Source organism: Scomber scombrus, chromosome 1 (genome assembly GCF_963691925.1).
Source record: "Scomber scombrus chromosome 1, fScoSco1.1, whole genome shotgun sequence".
Lineage (NCBI taxonomy): Eukaryota > Metazoa > Chordata > Actinopteri > Scombriformes > Scombridae > Scomber > Scomber scombrus.
Genome location: NC_084970.1, coordinates 18,481,872 through 18,500,272, shown reverse-complemented (window position 1 = coordinate 18,500,272; position 18,401 = coordinate 18,481,872). Strand labels below are relative to the sequence as shown.

The 18,401-nt window shown below is 40.2% G+C and overlaps 1 protein-coding gene across 5 annotated transcripts in view; it reads left to right on the top strand.

Annotated features, from left to right (window-relative positions):
• The window catches only part of furina (furin (paired basic amino acid cleaving enzyme) a), a 77,859-nt gene extending 59,500 nt beyond the window's left edge, over nt 1-18,359 (top strand). For all 5 annotated transcript variants that reach the window (XM_062422108.1, XM_062422145.1, XM_062422118.1 and 2 more), the window contains exons 8-16: nt 1,337-1,509; nt 2,727-2,939; nt 4,787-4,887; nt 6,072-6,175; nt 6,387-6,504; nt 9,483-9,662; nt 9,750-9,874; nt 11,429-11,551; nt 13,256-18,359. In XM_062422108.1, coding sequence (XP_062278092.1) covers nt 1,337-1,509; nt 2,727-2,939; nt 4,787-4,887; nt 6,072-6,175; nt 6,387-6,504; nt 9,483-9,662; nt 9,750-9,874; nt 11,429-11,551; nt 13,256-13,863 — 1,745 coding nt within the window. In that variant the 3' untranslated portion in view covers nt 13,864-18,359. The remainder of the gene's footprint in view (nt 1-1,336; nt 1,510-2,726; nt 2,940-4,786; nt 4,888-6,071; nt 6,176-6,386; nt 6,505-9,482; nt 9,663-9,749; nt 9,875-11,428; nt 11,552-13,255) is intronic.
• Nucleotides 18,360-18,401: the final 42 nt, after the last annotated feature.

Genomic DNA, 18,401 nt, shown 5'->3' with positions numbered 1-18,401 from the left:
TAAATACTCAAAATATGTTCCCATGACTCTGTTGCATGTGACTATGTTAATATGGTCAAAATCATCTCTGAAACTCATGCCAATGGTTTTTCTGATTGCTAGATAGTCTATATGGAAAAAATCAAAAATCTTCGTGTAGAACAGCCAAATCTGATTTGACTGACAACATTCTGTGTCGGGTACAGCCTGAACCTGTGTGTTTGCAGCATTGTTTTGTTTTGCATTGTGTGTGTGTGTTTGTGTGTTATCCCTGGTAAAGCACCTCATCAGTGATCACTTGACTGTAAGTTTACCATATAGATAAGCTTTGAATGAGTTGTTCACTTCTCTTAAAACAAGAGCAAGTCTGAATCAATTTACACTCAGACAGTTACACCGTTTTCATCCAGACACGTAGAGGGAATACAACTAATACTTTCTTTTATCTTTTTGTCTGAATGTTCAGGCTCAGAAGTCTGTTTTACACTTGAGGAGGTATTTCACCCACAAAGCAATTGATCTAGTTTCATTTTCAGCTCAAGCACCAAAGCAAATCAATAGAGATGGCATTTGATTTACATGAAGGGAGCTCAATAAAAACATCACAGAAGATTCACAAATAACAAATGGCAACAGCACATGCTGCACCTCTGCATGAGGTGCACAAATATACACACAGTAAACAGCCTCGCAAACAAGTGTGCAAATATGCAAATCCAAAAACACCACAGTAGTATCGCTTTGCCCTCACACCTCTTGTTGAACATGGTTAAACTACAGACACTATGAAGTTAAGCTGCAGACTAGAAGAATAAGATCCTACAGACATGTTTTAAGATGTGTAGTAAATACTAATAATATGAATTTGTGTGCAATATGGTTTTTCCACAAAAAATGTCATTACAATCCTTAAAATGACATTTACTTGTCTTCCTTCATTAAAAATTCCAGAAACATGTATGTACAGTATATTTACACACTCTGCACACACATCATTCTGCAAAGTGAAGCTAAAACATCCAACTGAATTTAACATTAAGTGAAACGCATGTTTGAGTGGAGGAGGACTTTAAGGTATACCTGATGTGCATTTTGGACCATTTACATCCAATATAACTTACACGAGATTTACATTAACAATATATTTATTTCTACATTAAGATTTGCATAGAAAATCCTTAATTTAAATAAACAAATAAATACATGCAGATGCCTTTTGTTTTGCCCACAATACCAGCCTCGTCTCCAGTTTCACTTTGTCTCTTTGTTCATTAGATGTTCAGTTTCATATTTTCTATCACAGTAATAAAAACCTTCCTGTTTTATCATCTTGTGTGTGTGTGTAACGTGGATGCAGGTGTGCGTATGCTAGACGGCGAGGTGACTGACATGGTGGAGGCCCAGTCTCTCAGTCTGAATCCCCAACACATTGACATCTACAGTGCCAGCTGGGGCCCGGAGGATGACGGCAAAACTGTCGACGGACCTGCCAAACTCGCCAAAGAGGCCTTCCTGCGCGGGGTTACAGAGGTGTGTTTGTGTGTGTTTGTGTGAGACAGAAATTATTTACTGCCTGTGTGTGGCTTCCTTTCAGCAGTCAGTAATTGAACTGTTCAAGCATGAGAGGACACAAGCGGAAAGAACAAAGCAGTTTTCGGCCCCGACAATTATGAATGGAAGGGAATGTCCTCTGAAAGGCAACAGGGAGGAACATCTTAGAAAGTGATTAGAGGCAGCACTGACAGAAATTATGTATGAAAGCAAAGTTTTCTTTAAAAAAAAACTTTGTTGAAGGACGCTTCTTAAACTGCCAGCTCATCTTCATCTCTCAGCTCTTTCAGTTAGTCAGCATGTGGGTTTTAAGTGTCAGGTGTTTTTACATTTTCCAAGTTACTGCTTCCTGGAGCTTAAAATTACTTGACAAGTCTAACAAAATACTGACAAACGCACACCTAACTGAACAAAAATGCATAAAGAAGTATACAAATGTTATCTAGTCTGTCAGCATGTAACAACAGAACAACTCGAATGTCAGCCAACAAGGGACAACACTGTCATGTAATCAGTCTTGATAGCAACTCTTGTCTTAATGCATGTGGCACACTGGGACTGTGAAAGGTACGTAAAATGAACAAGTCAGCAGATTAATAAGCATACGGATCACACCCCAGCCTCTCACATCTGCACTACATGAATAAACACATCCATCCAGAGGACACTGACTCTTGTTATAGAGCAGCAGGATTCAAGGCATGTGCCATAAAGCTCATTGGAGCCGCTGACACTGACTACTAAGATAATTGCCGCAGTGACAGCACTGTCAGATGGTGGTGTGGGTGGTGCGTAGCTGGGTTTGATCAATGCAGATAGATGGTGCCACTCAATACAATAAAGCAGCTCTTAGATGAAAATTATTGCACTTCAAAGGCTGAGAGGTTGGATGATTTATTACAATGAGCTGTTGTCATATAGTGCCTTTTGTATTGCATTGCTGTCATGCGATATTTAGCTCTTTTTAATTTACTGAGTGACCACCCTGGCTTCTGTGATGTATGCTGAGTTTTAATGGGCCCTTTTTGAAATGAGCCCTGAAATGAATTTGCTCTCCTATAATTGGGATTCCTATTAAGACTGAATGAGATTTTGTTATTTTTCTTTTCTTCTGGTTGGGGGTGGTTCAAGGCATGAATGACAGGGGTCTGTGGTTGTCTTCTTCCATGTATCTAAATGCACTGCATGTTCTCCAGGGTCGTGGCGGTTTGGGCTCCATCTTTGTGTGGGCTTCTGGGAACGGAGGAAGGGAGAAGGACAGCTGTAACTGCGATGGCTACACCAACAGCATCTACACCCTGTCAATCAGCAGCTCCACTCAGAACGGCAACGTACCCTGGTACAGCGAGGCTTGCTCTTCCACCCTCGCCACCACCTATAGCTCGGGGAACCTCAACGAGAAACAGATAGTGAGTTGTGGTTGTATCTGGTGTGTTTCTGACACAAGCTGAACTTCTGCTTTTATGTTTATGAGAAACTATGTAGAATGTATGTGAATGTATAGACTTGATTCACAGTGTCTATATATTGGCTGGAGGTAGTACTAAAAAGTACTAAAGTACTAATCCAGGCTACTAATTAGCTGGGTTTTTTTTTTTTTGGGGGGGGGGGTTCAATTAACTGACTGATTTGTTCTATAGGTTGTCATCAAATACTGGGAAAAAGCCGAAATGTCCAACCAGCAGTCTGAAACGTACAGATATTCAGCTTACTATCATGGAAGACAAAGGAAATCAGAAAATATTCACATTTGAGGACCTAGTGCTACAGAATATTTGCCATTTATGCTTTAAAAATAACTTACCAGGATGAATTCATTATTTAAATAGCTGCAGAATAATTGTCGATCGATTAAGCAATTAACTGAATGATTTAAGCTCCACACATATAATGCATTGAGATCTGCATTTTTATTCTGTACCTGCTGCATAATGGCTCTCCTCCATGTCTTCTCTTTTCTTCTCCTCCATTCATTCAGTCTTGCGCTATTAAAAAGATTATGAATAGTAGAGTTGCTGAAACTCCAATCTGTTGCTGCTTAACATTCTTGTCACAAACACAAAATCGCACACACACTCTTTTCTTTCTCTAGCATACAGTCTAGCAACCAGGCCAACTGGACAGACAGCTTATGACATCTCCCTGACATGTGGCTGGTCCCTTAATGCTTCATTGCTGTACTCATTTAATAGTGCTGTCACTCATGAACTCGACAATGAAGAGATGGAAGAGAAGAAAGAGGGTTGGACTGCCGGGGTGATGCAGGAGTGAATATATTAATGCCTGTTTAGGTTTTTTATTACACTTGTATTTTCCTTCTCTTTTATTATAGAGTGTGTGGATATGTTAGGCTCCTAAAGGCATAATTGGACCATTAAAATCTGTTCTGGTAGTCCATTTATTATTTTGTTTGCCTGTTAAGAGATTTTTGGAGGTTCTGTAGGTCAGCAAACTGAACACACTAATATATTTTAGCTTTGTATGAGTCTTATCCCGTCATACAGACTCACCTCCCCTTGTAGAACATACGGTAGTTATATCAATCAAGTGGCTGGAGGTTTTTTCACGAGGTGGTGTTGTGTAACCTTTATCCTTCAAGAGATGAGTTTTGCTGAGTGCAGACTTTTGCCATCTCTCTTTGTATTCATGCGGCTGTAGTAAATCACACCTGGGAGCTGCCTAGCTCAACCACAGTCCTCTGCTGTGGGTCACTGAGGAGATTTGCTTCATGCTCATAGACGCCTCACTGGTAGTGGTTGAGAAAGGGTGAGCATGGGATATATGATTTTCCCTGCTTTGATTTGGCCAGCTGGTCCAGGGAGCCATGCTGAGGACTTTTTGCTCACAAGTTCGCACCGTTTTAACCATTTTTTTGCCTCCAGCAAATACATGTATGTGAGATAACAATAGAAGAAATGGAGCAGAAGAGATAAAGGAGAAAAGTTCTTAGTGATCAGTGTTCAGGCTGTCTTTTGAATTAACTTTTTTATCTTGCAAGCATGTACGTGGTCTGTTTGAGATATTGAGTGATGGACCAAAGTAATAAAATTAAACTAGAGGATCAGGTATGGAAGACAACATTTTTAGCTTATGTTCCGCTTTCTAACAGTAACAAATGACATCCAAGCTTTGTGACAGTTTATTTTTTGCCTTTCAAATAACTAAAGAATAACTTTAAGTACATGTTTCAAGAATACTTTATACCTTTTTGTCAGAGATGTCTGTCTAAACCCAATGTGATTCATCTTCCTTTTAGGTGACTACAGACCTCAAATCTAAATGCACAGACTCCCACACAGGCACCTCTGCCTCCGCCCCGCTGGCTGCTGGGATCATCGCTCTTGCCCTTGAGGCCAAGTAAGTGCTTATCACTATTTTCCTGAGAGTCTCAAAAAATCCTTGTACTTCTCCTGACTCCTACAGCTTGGTTCTAACACTCCCTCAGCACATTTCCATGACTTTTAACGATTAAAATCAGTTAATCCCAGGAGAAAGAAAAGTGTTAAAATACAATTTGTGCAGAACAAACTCATGATTTAACTGTGCAGTAATTATTCTAGAGAAGGATTTGTCATTCTCAGAATCTACATGGACACCAGAAATATTCAGAAAGCCTGAGTAATGTGAATTAATGTCCTACTTTTATCAGTTTCCAACATACAGCTAGTAGTTTCCAAACTGTAAATTGGTCATTTAGTGGCAACAGGTACAAAACTTTTCTTGCTTTTTGTGCACAGACTGCTAGAAGCCTGATTGTAAATTTAACATTCTGGTACTAAATCAAGTTTAAACTGCTGATGCTGCATGTTTTTGCATCAATTCTAGTTGATTATCTTGTTTTTATGAATGACTTTTTAACCCTGCTGGCTGACAGATTTTTTACAGTGCATTTATAGAAACAGCACAATTTGATGTAAGCACTAATCATTCTTATCCAGTCACGCAGCACTAATGGAGGGATAAACATGAACATCAGAGCAGCCCTGAACATTAGTAATTAGTCTTGTGACGAAGCTAAGTGAGGTGATAGAAAAGGACTGCAATTAGGAATGGACTTGATGAGAAAGTTATTGAGCAAAGTTACTAAATATAATGTTGTATTATGCAAATCCATGATTAGAAATCCTGATGCATGTATGCAGTAACTCACTGCAGAGAAGTAAACACTGCAGTGACCTCCCGCTACCCTTTTTTTACTGTCTTTTTTTAAACCTGCGTTGCTGTAGGCAGAATAATCACTTGACACTTTTTCAGGTTTTTTCTTTACAAGACATTTTGCGAAAGGGCAGAAATTGGGTTCAAACACATGTTGACTGAGGGTTTACTGTAATTCAGGAAAGAATGTGACCGGTATTTCATTGTTTTGTGTATTTAATCAGCTGTCCACCTGCAGGATAAGACTGCAGGACGTATTGTCAGAGGCGTCTGTTTGATCTCTTAAGTGCCTCCACTTGATTTTAAGCTTACCATGTGTGTCCTCCTGGCTGTGTGTGTGTGTGTTTTTATGTGGCTGTGTGTGCTTGCTTATACACATGTTCCAGTAAAAACCTGACCTGGAGGGACATGCAACATCTGGTTGTACAAACTTCTCACCCTGCCCACCTGCTCACCAATGACTGGAGAACCAATGGGGTTGGACGCAAAGGTACACCAACTACTTCCAAGTTCACTTCTGCCCTCTGCAGCTTGCAGATGCCTTTGAGGCTCAATGCTATATTATGCATCTAATAAAGCAAATCGTGATTAGAGATGCAAGGCACTGTTTTAGTGCAGAAAGCATTGTGAGGTTACTTAGGATGTTGCCCTCAGCAGTCCAGCATTAATGTGTGTGTTTCTTCTTTTCTTTCTTTCTGCAGTTAGCCATTCATATGGATATGGCCTACTTGATGCCAGTGAAATTGTGTCGCTGGCAAAGACATGGACCAGTGTGGGGCCGCAGCGGAAATGTTTGATCTCCATGGTCTGTGAGCCGAGGTTAGTGCATCCCACACACTCCCAAACACACTCAACACACAGCAGCTCACTGAATTTACCTCAACAACCTGAAACGAGTGTCAACACATATCAGGGCTGCCACTGTTTCACATCTCTTTAATTTATCTTCATTCAAACGCAACCCTCGAAGCCTAATCCTAAACAACATGGTAGAACAGAGATACCATCAGGAGGGCAAGTATGCCCATATGCGTGTATTTTTAATGCCTTAGCCCATCTATAGAACAGAGACACCATCAGGAGGGCAAGTATGCCCATATGCGTGTATTTTTAATGCCTTAGCCCATCTATTCAAGGCTTTTGTTTTTCATCCCATGGATGATGGCATATTCGTTCCTCTTTAAACTTGTTTTCAACCCCCTAAGAGCACCTGTGGTCGTGGTGGACACCAGAAGTGCTTCTGTTTATATTTCTTTTTCCCATACATTTACACGGGAGAATCGTTCGTATATTTATGGTCTCACTTGTGTGTCAAGCAGATGTTACTGTGAGGCAGTCGCATTTTACAATGTTGGCAAGCAGCCTCACATTTGTCCATGATTTTTCCATCTTTGGTGTTTAGTCCAAGATATATCCTCATATTACTCAGATGGTTTGTTGTCACAAGTATCTGTCCAGCATGGATTGCTACATCTCTCCATTTTGCATTTGGATAGAGAATATTATTTTTTTCCTGGTTTACTGATAGGACAACAGTACATACAATGAGCCAGATGGACAGAGCATTTTAGGAACGCCCCCTGCTGGAATACAAGACACATGTTGCTGCAAATGTTGATTTTGTAGTATTTGGTATTGGAACAGCAGTTTTAATATGAAATAAAAATGTGACAACCAGAGCTACAGTAAATAATTTATAGCTTATGTTTTATGAGAATGTCCTGGCCAAGATGGCAGCAGCACATAGAAGATACAACTTTCAAATCATATTATATTTATATTATAAATTATATAACTACATTATAAATTATATAACAATCATCATAAGAAAGATAATTTATAATTGTTAAAATAACAGCTGTCAATATACTATTACAAAGAATAGCATTACAGATATACAGTAAAAACGCTGTTACATAAATTAATTCGACATAAATTGTGTGTGTGTGTGTGTGTGTGTGTGTGTGTGTGTGTGTGTGTGTGTGTGTGTGTGTGTGTGTGTGTGTGTGTGTGTGTGTGTGTGTGTGTGTGTGTGTGTGTGTGTGTGTGTGTGTGTGTGTGTGTGTGTGTGTGTGTGTGTGTGTGTGTGTGTGTGTGTGTGTGTGTGTGTGTGTGTGTGTGTGTGTGTGTGTGTGTGTGTGTGTGTGTGTGTGTGTGTGTGTGTGTGTGTGTGTGTGTGTGTGTGTGTGTGTGTTTTAAGAGAAATCATTTCTGGATGCATGTGTTCCCTTCTCTGTTAAGATTCAATATCTCCTCAGCCATTTTATTCTGTCCTTCTTGGTGTCACAGTCTGACGTCTCCTCTTCATTATGCGCTCCTTGTCACTTCTCCTTCTCTGGCTATGAGGTTTTTTCTCTTTTACTGCAGCTATGAGATGCTCAGAGCAGATGGTTCAAACATCTGGGAGCAGCAATCAAGGCAGGTTATTTAATTTACATTTTAGTTGTTTAGCTGACTCACTTACTCAGAGTGACGGAATAAGTGAGCAGGTAGGGGCTCAGTGTCTTGCTCACTGTCAATTACATCCAGTGATTACATCAGAATCATGACAGTGTACTAAATAGGAGACATTTCAGAGAAAAAAACACTATATCATATACATTATATATTCAACAGTACGACCACAAATACGATGACTTACTTACTGAAGCTCGTGCAGCTGTGAGATGACAAATGAAGTCTTGAGCAATATTCTATTCATCAAAAAACACGTTCATTAATTTCAGAGAGTGATTTGAATTTTAGCGGTGGGGCTACCCTTGTGTTTACATTTGGAAAATGGATTGTGCTTTAAAGCATGACGTCTTTGTAGAAAAGCTCTTAAGCTTCTACAGTATCTAAGCAAACAAGTCAGCATACAGGCTTTGTTTAAAATAGGTAACAAAGATTTCTTGTTTATTATATTAACAGTCAATGTGATAGACGTGGACACTTCAATTCATCAAACATACTGCAAATTACAAAACAAAATCAGAAATGCAAAATTTGCATTGCTGCAAATAGTAATAATCTTAGTATGACATACCAAATCAATGGCAGATCTCAAGGTGTGTGTGTGTGTGTGACGATTAATCAACTTCATCAGCCATTTGTATAAATTTCCATTCCCTCTTCACGTTTTCTGACACTACATAAAATACACGTAACATGAACCCACACATGCAAATGTTCAGGTGCTGCTTTGCTGTCAGCTTGCATCATCATAATAATTTGTACAGTCTATTTATGAGTCTTTAGCATCTAAAAATGTACAAAGAGTCAAATTAACCTTTTAGAGCGTTCCATTATTAAGCTGCTACAAAGGTCAAAGGAATTTATATAGTCTTTAAATGCTTCATGAAAAATGTATCAGACTGAACCTTGAGGCACTGTGTCTTAAAACAGCAAGACAGTAGTGATCACACTATATCTTGTCTATAATTTGGGCACCTCATTGTCACTAAAGCCCCACGCCTTCCACTTCCTCAGAATTGTTGTGGACGCGTTTAATCTCCTAAGCGGATTTAGGGGCGGAGTAAAAAGAGGTGGGTGTCTGCTTTACTTCCGCAGAGGACACTGGTGCTACAGGTTGTGAGACACTAATCCTGCTCAAGGCCACAAACTGTTCACCCTTCACAGACTCGCAGACTGGCCAGGAGCTAAATGTCACACTTGCACAATTATCTGGAGCGGACGCTACTGTAGCTTATCCCAAGCTCAGAAAGAGTCTGTCATGATTTTACTGGCACACAACCTACAACTAATGCATGCCGCTGTCTTAACGCGTCTTCTCATACGTCCTTTCTCATGTTTGACAGGAACATTGGCAGTCGTTTATCGATTAACAAGAGTGTGGACGCCTGCTTTGGCTCAGACGCTCACGTGACCTCATTAGAGCATGTCCAAGCCCGACTCACCCTTTCTTACAACCGGAGGGGAAACCTGGCTATCCACCTCATTAGTCCTGCCGGCACACGGTCCACACTGCTCCACCCCAGGTACAAACGTCACAGCTGCACATACACACAGACATACACGTTGATAAACACAAACCAATCACCCTCTTGCTTGCTGTTTTCCTGCAGGCCGCATGACTACTCATCAGAGGGTTTTAATGACTGGGCTTTCATGACCACCCACTCCTGGGATGAGAACCCCAAAGGGGAGTGGACTCTGGAGATTGAGAATGTGGCTGGTGCCAGTGACTATGGTAAAACGTCTTTCTACCTCTCTCCATAAGATAGAACATTTTAGTGGATTTGCCTGTTTATTTATGTGTGCGTAACTAGAGTTTGGTACTGTGTGTTAGAATTAGAAGTGTTAGAAATCAGAAGTCAAACATAATAAATGAGGAAGAAAGATTTGAAGTAAAAAAAAAAAAGAAAAGTGTAAGTTTATTGAAATTAACAAAAAGAAATGCAATTTGGATAAAGAAATGTCATTTATTTTGAGTTTTTTATGTAAAGAAATTAAAAACAGGCAGTAAGTTATGTGTCTCCCTCTATTATTATAATTGTATTAGTCATATTTCTATTATTATTATTATTATTATTATTATCATTGTTTTTGCATCTCTGTCTCTCTCTTCTCCTCCCTCTTTCTCTGTCAACCCAAACAACCCAAGTCAAGGCAGGTTACCACCCACCTAATGTCCGTCCTGCTCTGTTTGAGGTTTTCTTCCTGTTTTCCTTGCTGCTGTCACCAAGTGCTTGTTCATTTTTTTGGCTATATTTGAAATGACTGACCATGTCTAGGGTTCAGTCCAAGGGTTCAGGGTTCAGTGCCAGAAGATATAGAGTTCAGGTGGCTCCTGCATCTAAAGCGTCTGTGCTTTTGTGCTTTGCTGTGCAGCTGAGCCTGCTGAGTGTTCATGTCTTTTGGGAAAACAGTTGAACATTTACCTGATTAAATATTTACCTAAGGATGGACTTAGAGCTGGGGGGCAATGACTTAGTGTAAAAACAAGAAGCAGGGAAAAGCTAACCTAAGTCTCTACAAAAAATTAACCAACCCTTATTTTTATCATTTGTTAACTGATCAAGTCATGTTTCTAAGACAAATTACCAGATATTAGCTTGTTCTTCTTCTAAAATGTAAGGATCTGCTTATTTTATTTGTTTCATATCATTGCTAATTGAATATCTTTGGATTTTGAGTTTGTTGGTAAAAACAAAACATTTGCAAATGTCACCTTGAAACTGATTTGGCATTTCACTTTTCTGACATTTTATAGACAAAAAAATGAACCATTCAATTCAGAAAATAATCACTTTTACATTTCTGTTTGTGCGCATACAAAAAAAAAGAGATATGTGCTAAATGAGTGAGCTTTAAAGATTCTGGTAGCAACCATCTGCCTTTGGACATCATAGGTCCACCCATAACAGTGTGTTCAGAAACGAATAAAACCTCACAAAAAAGATAGTCACACTTCCATCCTCAGTAAGAAGTGATTTACTAAAGCGGAACCTCTGAAAAGGCCCCACACTCAACTGATTCTTGAGAGATGTGCACTTTATAATACTCTTATTAGGCACAGAGTGAAATCATGCTGTCTGTAAATTGCTGCTCATTTCAAGGAGTCATTTTCTGTCACTTAATGCAGAATAAGAGTAGACAAGAGGATACATTTACAAAATCCACTCTAGGGAGTGCTGGAACCTTACTGTTTCTGACAGACCTACTTTCTCCCTGGTTAATTTCAGATGTTTTATTTAATTTTAATTTTAATTTTTTTAAATCTCTATCTCATCTCTCCACTCAGGCACTCTGACCCAGTTCATTCTGGTGCTGTATGGAACCGGCTCAGCATCTCCCAGCTCCTCTGAGAAGGCTCAACCTGGAAATGGCAGCTGTAAGACATTGGACCTGAGGCAGATATGCATCGGTAAGACTGATGTTGTGTTTCACTAACGTTAAAGTTACCGTTTCAGCAGGCGAGGTTGGTTAGTTTAACAAGTCTTTTCATTCTCATTTACAGCTCAATATTTTTATTTTTGGACTCCACTAGTATAGCTCTTCATGACTCACAGTTTAAAACAGTCTTTATTTATCTTATGATGGCCCTTTATGCAGCCGCTCAGTTTAGCCTCTGTCCCTAACAGGCAGTCTTAGCTCCTATCTCTTAAAGGCCCCACTCCCAATGGGCCCACTCTGTTCCGATTGGCCAGCCTTCCAGAAGCTTCCTGGGGCAGCTGTATCACAGTTGTGTTAAATTACCACCAAACCCAACATTTCCTGCTTAACTACTTCAAATGGTTTGAAAGGTTTGAAATTAAATAACAAAAGACTTTCATTGCGAAGAATTTACAGGTGATGAAACGTGTTCCGCACTAAATTAGAAGAGCTAAAACCTGGTTGAAAAGACAACATATGGAGATACTTGGAGCTATTTGTCGAGCGGATCAGTTAGAAATACCTCAGGCAGGAATAGTACAATCAGAAACGGCCACAGTGATGATGATGTTTGCGCACCTCCAACACGTAAATTACTTATTTTACTTTGCTGTGTTGTGTAATGGAAAAATCCTCACGACATGCCAGCTTGACTCAGGTCATGGCTCAGCGCGACTACCCACAAGACAATGGAAAAACACCATAATGTTAGTGGATTGGAGCAGTGAACTCACGCGCTGTGTGTGGAGCAGATGACCATATAATGAAATCCATCAAGAGCCGCACATGGAAACATTGTAAAATATATGTATGACTGGAAATAAGGAAAAGTATAATAGGTCCCCTTTAAATGAAGATCTAACTTCTGATGGGATCGAATAACATTTCACTCCAGGTCTCGTTTTAATAATCTCATTAAAATAATGATAATGTCCATACTGCCATCTCCTACCTAGTCCTAGCACTGCTATAGGCAAGGTCTAAAGACACCTCTGACAACTCTGTGAAGTCCACCTTTTATGTCTGAAACAGTGACAGTCTGACCCCTACAGGCTGTCAACAGTACTCACATGCTGACAGACAAGACATACAACTCAGACAAATTCAGCATCATTAGAGCATGAACTGATTATCATTTCATATGTTGTGATTATCATGTATCATATGATTCTTGACACTCTCTTTGTTCTCATAATCACAGTTTTCACTGTTTTGAACAAGTTGACAGTAAATCTTCCTCCTCTTGTTGGCTGACATTCCTGCTTTCGGCTCTGTTACCCCCAGCTCCCACAGTCTGTTAATTGCCAGTACAGGCAATGGTCTGCATCAGGACCTACTGCATATGGAAACGGGTCTGTTGACTTAAACATGCTGCACTCAGCATATACATTTCAATACGTATTGTGATAATTTTTTAGTAAGCAAAAGCAGTAGTAACAAAAGGAAACATAGCAACTTGAAAGCTAAATTGCCTTGAAACTTTGTCTCATATTTTCAAAATATCAAACAATTCACGGATGAATAAATACTGAAATGTCAAAAAAAGGAGTTTTGCTGTGTTAGTTGTGCTCTTGCTGTCTCTACCATCTGGGAAGGTATCCTGGTTCTCTGTTCAGCGGTTCTCTGACTCATATGTAGAGGTAAAAAATGTGTGCAGCTCGTCATTTAACTTTCGGTGTTTTTTTCTGTCTTGCAGAGTGCAACGCCGGCTACTACCTCTTCCAGCAAGGCTGTGTGAAAGAATGTCCAGCAGGCTTCTCTGTGGGCTCACAGCCCCTCAACTACACAGTGGGAAACTTTATAACACCAGCTTCCGTCCCAGCCTGCCTGCCCTGTCCACCTCCCTGCCTGACCTGCAGCAGCCTCAGTCCTCGGGCCTGCCTGTCCTGCCTCCCACACAGCTCCCTGGATCCCATCTCTGGCACCTGCCTGCACCTCAACCAGTACATGCGTGAGTCCCCTGGCAGCTTCATGGTGGGCCACGGTGACCCTGCCTTGCAGGTCAACCTCAGCTCCCGGCTGCCAATCACCATTGCCGTGCTCAGCTGCATGGCCATCATTGCCACCTTCGCTGGCATCTTCCTGCTGCTGCAGCTGCGCTCAGGCGCACTCATCAAGTTGCCGTCTCTGGAGGCTGGCAGTGGCATCGGGGGCAGCTTCAGCCTGGGGGGAAACAGAGTGGTCTCGTACCGTGGCATCCCAACTGTGTGGGGGGATGAAGGGGTAAATACAGACTCCGAAAACGAGGAGTTTGACGTCCATAATGAGAGGACTGCCTTTATCAAAACACAAAGTGCTCTTTAATGCTTCCCCCTCATCCCTCTCTGTCTCCTGCTTTTAAAGTCTTCTCACCATAATTAGTCTGATAATTCAGGGCTGTGATAAATGTCCTTTCACAGTCCTCTCTGGTTTTATCTCTCACCCCCTTTTTTTCTGTCTGTCTTACCGGCTTCTCACCTGAGTCTTGTTTCGGGACCATGTCTTCTACTCTGCTGTGGGACACCTGATGGGAAGCTGCTGTCTCTCGGAGCTCGGGATGGGCTGAGTTTTGCTCCGTTCACACTTGGGCGCATTTCTATTAAACTGGCTCTCTCCCTCCTCTTGCCCTCAATCACAAACAGTGTCTGTCTGTGCAGAGTCCATTTTCCCCTCCAGCTCCAGCTCTTTTTTGTTACAGTAAACAAATGATTATTGTTTGCTTTCTTCCTATTTGCTTTTCCCATCAGTCTCAGTGCAGTAGCCAGAAGAGATTGTTGAATGTGAGGACCACAGATGTGTGTGCGTTTGTATGTGTGCACATGTCTGAATGTGTCTGTGTGTATGTGAGCATATAAATCTGTTGAACAGTGTAGGCTCTTTTATAGAGAAGCTAAAGCTGGTCCAGTCACAACTACAACTTCAACTATTAAGTGATAATAAAAAATGTGAAATGTGGCATGAAAACCGATTTGGAAACATTGATTCTCTCTGAAGTGTCATTTAGTGACATAAACAAAAAATCTGTTGAGAAAATCACCATCTACTTGCAGTGAGTCACGTTTTAAAGTGCATTTTATATGTGCACAAGTCAAAAGCAGAATATATGTCAAGAAAATTACTTTAATAGCTCATAATCATGTATTACCAGTCAGAAAAACGAAGCTGACTGTCTGAAAACTTTCAGGTGTCGCCATCTGTCGTTGATCTGAACAATTGTATTTACTTTAAACAGAATGCATCTTTCATACAGACACTTTATTATACATATAGTTATTATTCTAGTTGTGACGGAGGCTTTTGTTCTTCCGTTGTACACACAATCTGGAAAGATGTCTCGCAGCTCTGGCAGAACAAACTGTGCAAAGCTAGCAAAGCTTCCTCGAGCCTTTTGGGATTCAGGATGGACTGAGCTTACTCTGGTTTGGAAACTATAAATTCTCCTGCTCTCATAACCTCCCAGCCATCATAAAAGATAAGTTAAATTAAAAACATATTAAATCAAAATCACAGTCTACTCGATCAGCCCTGAGGCGCAATCCCTTCCAGGGATATTTAATTTCTGCGTCTGATGTGCTCACATCCCCGGGCTGAGAAAAGCAGCCGAGGTGCTGATGGGACCCAAAACAATCTGTGACTGTTGAGCACAAGAGCTTTCTCAAAGCAGTTGGCAGGTGTTGATTTACCTGTGATTGATTTCTTGACAGAGCAGACACAGCAACAATACATCAACGCTTTCCCTTTGTTAGAGCACATTAGCACTACAAACACACTACACATGCCTCATATCATAATGACAGAAATGTTGATGCATGCGTGTGTGTGTGTGTTAGTTTATTGCATATGATGTTTCTCTGCTCTCTGAAGTGAGGGTTTCCTTTCCTCCTTCGTCTCACAGTCTCATCAATGTCTCTGCACTCACCCTCCAGTCTTCATCTAATCTGAATTTCAGATATTCTCTTCAGCATACTCGCCAATTAATTATATTCTGAATGATACTGCAGCAACTATTTATTCTGAGAGATTTTAATCATACCTTTAGGGAAGATTGTTTTTAAAGTGATTTTTCCCCTGTGCCGGTTATCATCTAAATTATGCATCTCATGATTTAATCCAGTGTAGCCATTTTGAATCCACTGATCTCCTTTCTATGTTGAAATTATTTTTTTCATTTCCAGTACAAAAACTGTGGAGCTTTGCTGAGAGAGGTTGTCATGGTGATGACATGCATACAAAACTGCAGCTGCTCATCCTTTTATCTACCTCTCATATCATTCAGCAATGTTTCAGATGCCGTTAGAGGAGCTGTTAAATGATTATAGAGGTCAAATACCATGTAGGACAGATATGAAATGTTTCTCGGGGAGGATAAGCATCTATTAAGTCAAATATAGGTTTTAAAAGAAAAACAAGCAATTGCAATTCTGAAACTGTAAAGCTGCTGTGTAAATTTTCGTCCCTTGAAACGCCTATGTCTCCTAAAATGTATTGCCTTTGGTATCAGCATTCGTGGGCAGTCAAACCTGGGCTTTAAGACCTGTTATTGATGATAGAATGGGTAGAGGCATCATCCATAATTCTTGTTGGCCTGTATTTAAGTGCCAACCTAAAATTGTATTGGGCATTGGTTGTTTTTTGTTTGTTTTATTTTGCTCGGGTGGCATCACCTGAGGTTAATACCTTTTTATTAAGTTACTGTCACCGACAATCAAACCATTTCCTTGTTTAGAGATTGAGAAAGTGCACTAGCACACAAATCATTTTTAATGTAACCACTTGCATTGGAAAGCCTTCGTAGAGGGGATCATTCATAGATATGCAGAAGCAAATGTGATTTAAATTGCAAAAGTATGTTCAGAGGTCATTTGCTCATTCAGACCAGGCAAGATATATGTACGTGTGTATATATGTACGTATGTATGTATGTACGTTGGTATGTATGCACTTATGTAAAAACTGAAAAACAACAGAGAATCCAAAAAAAAGTTTCAAACCAGTAACTCCAAAAGATCATGTTCTATGGACAGAAAAAGATTGGTATGTATGCTCTCAAACACAGCGCTGAGCCAGGGAGCTTAATTTATTTCAGATGGCTGGTGCAGGTGTAGCACATTTGGCTTATCACAGTAGCTTCAGCCATGAAGCACTAAACTGGATTGGAAACCAGCCTGTGAATATGGATGCAGAGAAATGCCCTCAACAGGAACAAAGCTAATGTGGCTGCAGAATAACGAGTGTTTGCTGCAGGGCTTTGTGTGATTTACATTAGTGCCTACTGCCATTTAGGATTTGATTAGCCCTAGTTTAAGGAGGATGCTAATTTAAAAATAGAATAACTGCAGCCTCAGACAAAATCTTATTGACTTCTCAGCTTGCTGTGAAGTGTGTAAACAACAGATAATGGGCAAAAGCAGCACCAAAATTGCTTCCATAAACTATTTTCTTAAACTCTGGAAACTCCAGTTTGCTTTTAAAGAAGAACTATGATGTTGGACTTTGACCAATTTGTTGCAAATTTGTACTGACTAATTGATACTCAGTCTAGTCATAATTATGCATTGTGCATCTTCCCTTAAAAACACCAAAAATGATATTGCTTCCAGAGAGTGTGGTTTCTCCTTAAATGTGGTGTTTTAGGTTCTGACAGGTTCTCTGCGGCCCCTCGAGGGCACACTTAAAATGATTTATTCATCTTAGCTTGATGGATTCACTACAGCTTGAAAACTCAGAAAACTTTAAACTGATGAACTCTGAGCTCTGCGCTTTCATGTGCTCGACTTTAAGAAAATCCTGAATGCGGGCCGCATTAAGTAGCCAGTGCTTCTAAAACGCAGGGAGCTGCGGAAAACCATTGGCCACCACCTTGCCCCTTTCAATGAATGAATGTGATGGAACTACACACAAAAAAAAAAAAGTAGTTCTCCAACTGTGCCAGAGAGCGACTCATAATTATAAGGCCACCACTTCACTGGCACTAAAGTGTGAAGTGTGTTTAATATAGAAAGTAACAGAAAAAATCTGATCATTGCAAATTGTCTCCTTTTGATTATAAAGAAAAGACTTGCTCGTGGGCATGATTGAAGCTTTTCTTTATACCGCTGATTTATTTTCAAATGGAGCTCAATATTACTTCAGTCCTGCCTTAGGATGTAGTCTGAAGTGTTCAATATGAAGTCAGATGGAGTTAATAGGAGCAATATCTTTGGCATAACCAAAGACAATCATTTTAATGCTGTCTGTCTCGTGTTAAGACGTTGTTTTGCTTTCAGGTTGTCACAATCCATCGACCCTTTCACTTTAGCCCAGAGTGTTTTGTTGACGTCATTCTGTCACTTCTGCCTTTTTAAAGATCTGCAGCGACACACTGTATATGTTTAGCAGCTGTGGAGGGAGGAGGTAGAATGTATCCCATCTCCATTAACTTAAGGGCTGAATCAGATCTGCGTGCGTCCATGTGTGCACATGCTTGTTTAAGTATAAAAGAAACACTTTGCGATGGTGGGGGGGAGGGCGGATAGTGGAGCAGCCTCAGATGACTCTGTTGACCTCCTCCTGCCTCTTCATGAGGTTCCTGGCCTGTGGCTGCACACAGTACCTTACAGATTTGTGACCTATGAATAATGTACAAGAATGACTATCTTACATGGGACATAACTCTAAAATAAGGCCTATTTTTGTACTATATGAATGGTGCAGTGTAATTTTCTTGTAATTTAAGGAATTTTTTTTTTTTTTGCTCTTGTTTTTTTTTCCTTTTTATTTAATTGATGTCAAATATAGATTCTACTAAAAAAAAAAAAAATAAAGATCTATGCAAATTTGAATGTGTTTTCATTTACTTAAAAGCACTTCCGTTAAACTTGATG